This window comes from Dysidea avara, chromosome 2 (genome assembly GCF_963678975.1).
Source record: "Dysidea avara chromosome 2, odDysAvar1.4, whole genome shotgun sequence".
Classification (NCBI taxonomy): Eukaryota; Metazoa; Porifera; class Demospongiae; order Dictyoceratida; family Dysideidae; genus Dysidea; species Dysidea avara.
In genome coordinates, this window is record NC_089273.1 from 19,347,660 (window position 1) to 19,356,825 (window position 9,166).

Genomic DNA, 9,166 nt, shown 5'->3' on the forward strand with positions numbered 1-9,166 from the left:
GATGGCACTAGAGTTAATGTTTTCATTGCCCCAGCTATCAATTATTCATTCAAAAGTTAAGTGGCCATTACTCTTCGCTTTCAACTATACTCAATCCGTTACACAGCACTACAAACATAGAACAGCAGGAGAAGTGCCTCTGCAATCAATCCAGCCTTCACAAAGAGTACAGACGATTCTCTCATCCCAAATATCAATTAGTGACTCAAAAGTGAAGTGGCCATTACGCTTTACTGTCCATCTATTTTCAGCACATTACACAGCGTTACAATTGAAGAACTTGTCTGCAATCAATCCAGTCACCATGGAAAATATGAACGATTCCCGTTTTCTGTTGATTTCATTTTCATTTGAACATTCTGTCCATGCAGTGAGTTATTCCATGGTAGTTTTTTAAAAGTAAAAATACCACCAGTTATTTAATGGATTGGTTCACAACCACTCATAAAAAACCACTGTGACAATGTAGTGACAAAGCTAAGCTGATAATAAGGTTTGAGCTTCACCTCAAACATAAAAACAGAACTTGTATCATGGACGGAACTGTTCAAACGAAAACGAAATCAACAGTGCAAATGGGAAGCCATGTATTGTGCTACCCCGAATTGACACCTTTTGCAGTCACCAAAAGAAATGATACATAAATGAGGACAAAGGTATGTCCATGATGCATGCATTTTATGTACTGCAGTATGCCAAAGGCATGTCTAGGGAGGCAGCTAATCAAAGAGTGCAAAAGTCAAGCATGTAGTTTTAGCCGTTATCGAGTTTTGCTTGTCTGAAGGCATCAGGGAGTCAGTCGGTCAGTCAGTAGAAAATTCCATTGAATGATTTTTTTTTAAAATTGGCTATCTATTGGAAGCATTTACAATCATACTGAAATACTTGGGCTGGGTTAATACTGTTAAAGCACCAAGATGTTATTGTGAAGCTGGTTTTTAGGTGATATTTGGCCAGAAAACCCCAAACCTCCGTGGGCCCTATTGTTTAAAAATTATACAGCTTCTTTCATTGTCTTTGATGAGTAGACTTAAGTCTATTATACTACCTATTACTGTTTTGGGTTTGCTAGTTACATCAGCCTGTTATGCTACATGATAATATGTGACCGGATTTGCGAAAAGGTACCTTTTCCACACATTTGACATACCAGCAAACACAATGATGTAACACTTGACTCCTTATACCAATTAACTTGCTCTTAGTATCAAAATGTAGCCAGATACTGTGGCTACATTCATTGAAAATTTCAAGCAATTATATGCCATGATCAAAAAGCTATGAAGCTTTAAAGTCCAAAAAATGGGTCAAATTTTGTGTGTGAAAAAGGTACCTTTTCGCAAATCCGGTCACATATTGTTTATCATCACACAAATTTACATTAAAATACTACTTAAGAAGAGTTTCAGTAAAACTGTTATTTTGCAGACATCATTATTTTACATTGTTTTGTTAATTTGTTCCTTTGTATACTCATTAGAAATTTAGAGCAAATTAGTGTTGCTTTGGGAAGTCTCTGTTAAAATTACACTTAAGGTGGTGGTCAAGTGAACAATAGGAACCCTGGCTATTAGAAACATTATAACCTATGAAGTGACTGTTGTGTAATAATAACCCACAAATATACATGGTTAGGTTTGCAATGTGGGTGTGCCTTGTACTAGCACAGTCATGACAGTGCTGTTGAAGTGTTTCACATGTAGAGATTATATTATAGCAACCACACAGTACAAACTGTTGTAGAATAGAAACTCTCACAGAACGCTATGTTCAACATGCCACTGTGAAACCCACTAGGTAACAACATGTAACTCATGCAATTGAGTGCCCATTCTATCACTACACCTGCTAAGAAGGTTTTTTCACAACAGCATGTCGTAACAAGCCAAATTATTAAATATTAATTGTGGACAGATTAAGTAATGTTCCCTTGTATAACCATCACACTGTGATTAGGTGTTTTACCAGTAGAACTATTTTTCCAAGCCTAGTGTGAGTTTTGTGTGTTCTGTAGTGCCAGTGTTGATGATATTACATAGGAACATAAAAATTGATAAGAATCACTGGTTGCCAAAATTAGATAATTATCGCTTTGTGTTTATTTGTATACTTACTTCAAGTGGTATTATGGAACAGTCTTATAACATGGTGCTGATAATGAAATTGTCTGCTTTACACAACAGAAACATAAGTCCATACCTCCTAGTTGTTAGTTTGGGTAGAAATACCCTGAACTCCATGCAGAAGGAAAGACACAGCACGTCAAAAAAGATAACTAACAACAATACTGGGAAATAGCTGACAGCCACTTGATGGCAACCTTAAAGAATAAACAAGTTTACTAAGGATAATTGATACCTGACATTTTACTACAAAACATCCCCATTTGATGCATAGAGCATCTCTGCAGTGACTGCAACATGTCAGAGGGGTGTTTAGAAAGACACCCTTGACCTCCTAGTGCTGTATTTGTATACACACAAGGTAGTGCTTTAAATGTTACATATGTACTGCTTTTTGTGTCATCATCTTAGGAGCGTTGATCTCAAGTATTCAAGCTACTTTAGTTCTCAACTATCAGACCACCCAAACAATCTGTTTGTAGTCATGGAACTAACAATAGGATAAATGAGACTAATTTGAAATGTATAACTCATGCGTACAAGCTAGATGTTTATCCATTAATACTTTCAAATCTGTACTGTATATCTACTACCATTTCTATCCCACTGAAGCCCTACATCAAAGTAATAAAGTAAGAGGATATGGTAGGTCAAATCCGGGAATGGATCCCAGAAAATCGGAATCATTAAAATTAATATGAAGGACAACTCAGCAAAATTCATGTACAATTACTGCATTTACTTTTTCCGTCTATGTTTCAGTGTTGGAACTATCGGTCCAAAAATTGTACCTAGACTCAGACACAACAGACCACAGATCTTGATACTGAATAGAATACAGATTTGTGGTCTGTTCTGACTTGGTATAGGGAGATTTATAGATTAGTAGCTGAAATACTGGCTAAAGACTGAGTTAGTTTAGGTAGTATGGACCTTATCTGCAATAACGTCAAAATTGACAAAATGGCTGTGTTTAGTGTGGGCACTTCGTATGTAATCACTAAATTGAGCTTTGTTTGTGGATTTCACAACATAAAACTACTGGATAGTAAAGGTAAGAGGCTAGTTAGCGTGATGTGGCAATGTGAAACAGTCCCACCATACAAAACCAAACTTAAGTTTTGGTATCAACGCAAAACCACACGTATTTGTCTTGTAATTAAGTCTGCATGCCTCACCTTGCCCCTTGCTGCAGTATGTAAACGTTAACATAGCGAACCGCCATCTTCCACAATACCCTCTGTACAAAAGTGTCCACACTATCAACCGCCATTTTGTACTTTGACGTCATTGCAGGTAAGGTCCATTGGCACACTGTTTTTACTGTACGAGTTGGTTTACACATTTTGTTGGATCAAAGGAAATATGAAGCCACATCATATAAAACTGCTAGTACATAAAAATTGAATCCAGTGCACAACTTTACTAGCATCATTGTAGTTCAAATGCTTGGATAGAAAGTATGTCATAACTCGTCATCAATACCTTAATAGTAAGTAATTGTCACATTGCTTATGAAGCCAAGTAGTTCAAAGTGTTGGATAGAAGCCAGTTAAATCAACCTACACTCATAGGATATCAGTTATCAACACCTCAGCCTCAGCTTTGTCTCAGCCTCAGGTTGATAGCAATGATATCCTACTCATGGTGGGGTTTAACTATAACACAACTGTCATAAAGAACACTTGCATTTTATCACTAACAAGAACACATAAAATGGAATTTTCAACTGGAGTAGGGACCATAGCACGTTGATAAAAGTACTGGAGTAGGTCACGATATTAAATCAGTGTAAAACAATAAGAAGTGTTATATCCCTACTGTGTTCAAGATACCATAATGGAAATGCACAGTAGGGTTATATATAACATTTATCGTTTTACTGTGATTTAATATCATGCACTACTCCAGCTTATTTCATTACTTTCATTGATGTACTATGGTCCCTACTATAGTTGAAAATTCCATTTTTTGTTTACCTGTTTGTCAACTTTTTTTGTAAAATAAATGATGAACCCACACGTACCGTATCATAAGAAAGAAATAGTGCCACACTCCCCAGCTATCAATAATCATCTGAAAAGTGAAGTATCCATTACGCTTAATTGTCAGCTATATTTAACCTGTTACACAGCATTACAAGTCAAAAGCTGTTCGAAAAGCAAGTCTGAATCATAGTAGCTACTATGAAAAATATAGAAGTTTTCCATTCTGAAGGGAAGCCATCTCATGCTACCACCAAATCGACTCCTTTTGCTGTCAGCAAAGATAAATGGGATGCAAAGGAGGACTCCAGTAAGTCCATGAAGAATGCATTGCACGTACTGCGGTATAACAAAAGGCATATGTCTACCTAAAGCAACGTCAAATATTGAAAAATTAGGCCCGTAACCTTAGCTGTTATCGAGTTAAGTTTTTCTGAAGCCATCAGTTACTCAGTCAGTTAGTCACTAGAAAATTCTCTTTAATTTCAATAGGAACTTGTTAAAAGTATTTTGGGTTGATCTGAAGGTTTGTTTGTGCTTAGTTTAACTTAACCAATACTGCTTCATTTCGTCAGGGAAAAACAAGGCTGGTTTTTTTCATGCGCCACACCCAAACCTTTGTGGTCTCTACTATACAGTGTATGATAAGGCACTCTTTGGTACTTTGATCCCCCCACACAATACCATACTGTATAAACTCAACACTGGAATTGAAATTTTAGTAATCTTCACAGTAATGGTGGTCCATCAATTATTTACCACAATCATATGTAACCGTCTCAGCAAAAACCCGACTTGTTTGCACAGTTTAAATTTTTTTCTGTATTATTTGCAGTGTCCAAGGAATGGATCACCAAAGTTTCAGCCTTCTGTGGTGAGCAGTTTTGGAATTATAGTGATAGACAGTAGGAAGAGCAAGATAATCGATTTGTACAGCGACTATACTGACAATAAACTACAGGTGCTTACATTTGCTGCCACAGCTTCTGTTTGGATTGGTGTACAACATTGGAATTTGGCTTAAAATGTTCACCATGGCTTAGCACTTCAGTTAAGGTATAGTGCTAGCCCTGTAGTCACTTGTGCATAGGCAGTTTAGTAGAAGAGATGACAATCTTGTTTGCGTTTACCGCATTGTAAACAAACGCATGTGACAAGCATACCGTTAGAGCTACAGAATCAAAACAAAGATTTTTGAATTTTCCTTGAGCAAAGGAATAAAGTGTATAGTTTTAATTGATTTGAGTCTTCGTTCTTTGAGTACTAGCCCAATAAAAACTTTTGTATTTTTCTTGCAACATGCATAATTTTATGAATAATTTTTAAATTCCATTTTTCTCAATATGCATGCTTAGCTTGTGTGAACAAGTCGGGTTTTTGCTGAGATGGTCACATATAGTAAATGATACAGATGTTGAATAATTCAAATTGAATAGATGATTTTGCTAAGAGCTTTTTTATTTGTTTAGCAAGTTTGTGAGATTACTTCTACTAGGTTTGATGTTCTTTATAGTGGCTATACGCTACTATTATAATTCTTAGGCTTAGTGATAGAAATAATGGCAACTTAATAAACCCAAGCTTCATGTATAGCTCTTATTGGCTATTCCTACAATAGCAAGAAATGATATATGTTTCTTAATTCATTGTACTTCAAAAAGATGTATTAGTAATGGTCATAGTACCTGTGTGCTATATTAATTGTTGGTGTATGTTTAATACAGGAAGACCAAGCCAAAATCAATGACATGGTAGCTGAGTATGAGAGAACTCATCCTGAAGAAGTTAGGATGCAATCATCACAAGGTAAGATGTTGATTAATTTCAATTGGGGATCAGCCCATTATACTAGCATAATTTATGACTTAATAGGTATGAGAAATCGTGAGACGTAATGCTAGCATAATAGGCAGAATGATAGGGAACTTGTAGTCTTTTGACATGTCTATGATTGTATAATTAATCAATACACTGTAATAGAGTAGTCAGTCATTGTAATAAACCAACTTAACCATACACAATCTACAGACTTGTGTAATTTGAGTGCAAAAATGAATTAGCAAATTCTCTACTGAGGAATTTTCTATTTATAATTTTATAATATTAAGTGTAATGTGATATGCAATATCGCTAAAACAAACATGTCTATGTTATGTTAGTCATTCTAGATATTAGAAAGTTGTCAGTTTAAAATGAAGTAGGGATTTATGCAATAAAAAGTAGTGAAAGAAGAGATGAATGATGGTATTACAGCATAGCTCAGTGGGAAGGTCCCACTTTGGAACTTTGCATAGACCCTACACAGACCCTACTTTGGGACTTTGCTATGCTGTAATACCATCATTCATCTCTTGTTTCACTTACCGTATTGCCTCAAACTATGGCCAGTCTCGTATAAATTCCTGGTTCCGTTTAGTCACCAGGGGTATAAAGCAACATAACAAAAATAAATGCTGGATCTCAAATAAACATCTAGTGCAGTCATTATTTTATAGAATTCCGGGCAGTGTTACTAATGATGAAGTGAAGAACGTTTATAGAGTTCCTTTAAGCTTGAATCTGTGAAATGTGCTGATGGAAACATCAAGGAGAGTCAAAAAGAGTACAACACCAAGGTATGAAGTTGACTCGTGAATGCTGATCAGGTATATAAATGCCAGTCTCGTGTAGTCGCTGGTCTCATTTTGTAGCAAAGGTAAAAAGTTGCTTGAAAGAAATAAACACCCGGGCCGTAATTCGAGACAATACCGTATTTTTTTTATTGCATAGATCCCTACTTCATTTTTAAATTGACAATTTTTAAAATACTAGTTTGTGTAGCATTTTGTTGTAGCACAGCTAGCTACAGTGCAACTTGTGACTGCTCTATTAAAGTATCATAGAAGGACTGTTGTTGTTTGATAGGTGTTTATGTACAAACCCATTCACAGATGATATTGTTCATATATAATACATATGATCAGTTATTACAGGCTAAAATGGTTAATTTTTATTAAATTTTAATGTATTTCATTACAAGCAACTATAGCTGGACTTTTAGAGTTGCATTTTCTGTTGGCAAACTACATTATATACATGTAATAAATTTATACATTTAGTTTACATCATTTAGTAATTGTATTTAGTACAATGTATACTTTGATACATTGTCATTACAGTGGAGCGTAAAGTACAGGTTGGCGTAAAAGAGCTGCAAATCAGGGACCATCAAGACCACCAACTACTACAACAAATACAGCAAGTTGTAACACAATTACAAGCAACTGTTTCTGCTGAGCAGCAAAAAACTGTCTCCCTTGAAAGAAGATGTCAAGAACTAGAATACAATAACCAGCTGCTACAATCACAGAATCAAAGCGTACAAACATCTTTATCAGCTGAACAACAGAAAACAAATGGTTTGCTTGAAAGAATTAAAACTTTGGAGGACACTGTTGAGCGATTATGGGCAATATCACGGGAAGAGATCCAACTGTCTAACAACATTTTGGGAACTGGAGGATGGGGTTACGTCAAAGAGGCTACTTTCCGAGGTCGAAGAGTTGCTGCCAAGTGTTTACATGAAGCCATTGTATCACCACACAACCAGGATCTGTTTGCCAAAGAAATGAAGATATCAGCAAGATGTCGTCACAAAAATCTGGTGGAGTTTATTGGTGCTGTTCCAGATCATCCTGCCATCATAGTCATTGAAATGATGGATTGTACTCTGAGGTTGGCTTTAACCAATGGAAGAGCAACACCCAATCACATTCATCCAATTTGTATTGATGTAGCACAAGGTCTGGTCTATTTACATGGTGTTCAGCCTAACCCCATCATCCACCGAGATGTGAGTGCTCCAAATGTGCTACTGAAAGCTGTGACTACAGGATGGATAGCTAAGCTGTCAGATCTCGGTTCAGCTCAGTTTGCTAATATAGCACAAACCCTAGCCCCAGGATGTGTACTCTATGCAGCACCTGAAGTACAACAAAGAAATTCTGCTCATCACCAGACAGTTAAAATGGATGTTTTCAGCTTTGGAGTTCTACTTATTGAAATGCTGACCCGTGAAATGCCCACTGGTACAATTGCTGAGCTCATCGCTACCATCCGACCATTGTGGCCACGATTTGTTCCTCTCATTCAACGCTGTACTAATAGCAACCCAAACAACAGACCTTCCATGAGGGAGGTGATTACAACACTGAACACTATTGTGATGTGAACTGAACTGTGGTGCATTGGAAAGTCAAAACTTTTACTATTTAGTTGTTCTAATTTTTGATTGAATTGAGTTTAGTTTTTTGTTACTTATTTTCTAATGTACATTTACTAGTGATGCAACTAGGCCTTTATAGTATTTCTATACTAGTAGCTGTTATTTCTGTTTGATTCAATTATAAGATATTTGGTCAAAGAGAACATACATCATAGCATATTGATGTCTGTAAGAGTTCAGAGGGATACTGTAATATTATTTTCTTTTTTTCATTGTAAAATAATTTTTGCATGCAAAACAAAAACTTTTACATAAGATCAAACTACTCTAATAGAGCAGTCATTTACGTAAACCATACAAAAATGTTTTTACATGAAAATAGAGCTAACTATGGTAATTGTGACATTATGCAGGGGTTGATCTAGCCATCCAGGATTTTGCTACGGAAGGGGAGGCACACTGCAAGAAGTGACTCCAGAGTGTGCAAAGTACACTCCATGAAATGTGAAGCCTGTGCTGCTTGGGATATGTCTCTCACGAAATTATGAAAATTTATGTTATGAGATTGAATTAGGTGGCAATTTTGACTGAAATAATATAATTCAACACTAGAGTATGGATGATAGAATTAGCTAATAATTATAGTACTGTAGAAGTTCTACACTATATGCTCACCAAGGAAATTTTGAAAAATCAAACTTCTGAGATTGAATTATATATGTGACCGGATTTGCGAAAAGGTACCTTTTCCACACATTTTACATACCAGTAAACAAAATGTCATAACTGTTGACTTCTTATACTAATTAAGATTCTTTTTACATCACAATGTGGCCAGATACTGTAGCTACACT

The 9,166-nt window shown here is 36.0% G+C and overlaps 1 protein-coding gene across 1 annotated transcript in view; it reads left to right on the top strand.

The window, feature by feature from the left end:
• LOC136246778 (dual specificity protein kinase shkE-like) overlaps positions 1–8,475 on the top strand; it is a 28,685-nt gene extending 20,210 nt beyond the window's left edge. Inside the window, exons 3-4 of the mRNA XM_066038341.1 lie at positions 5,833–5,914; positions 7,267–8,475. Coding sequence (XP_065894413.1) covers positions 5,857–5,914; positions 7,267–8,318 — 1,110 coding nt within the window. The 5' untranslated portion in view covers positions 5,833–5,856 and the 3' untranslated portion in view covers positions 8,319–8,475. The remainder of the gene's footprint in view (positions 1–5,832; positions 5,915–7,266) is intronic.
• Positions 8,476–9,166: the final 691 nt, after the last annotated feature.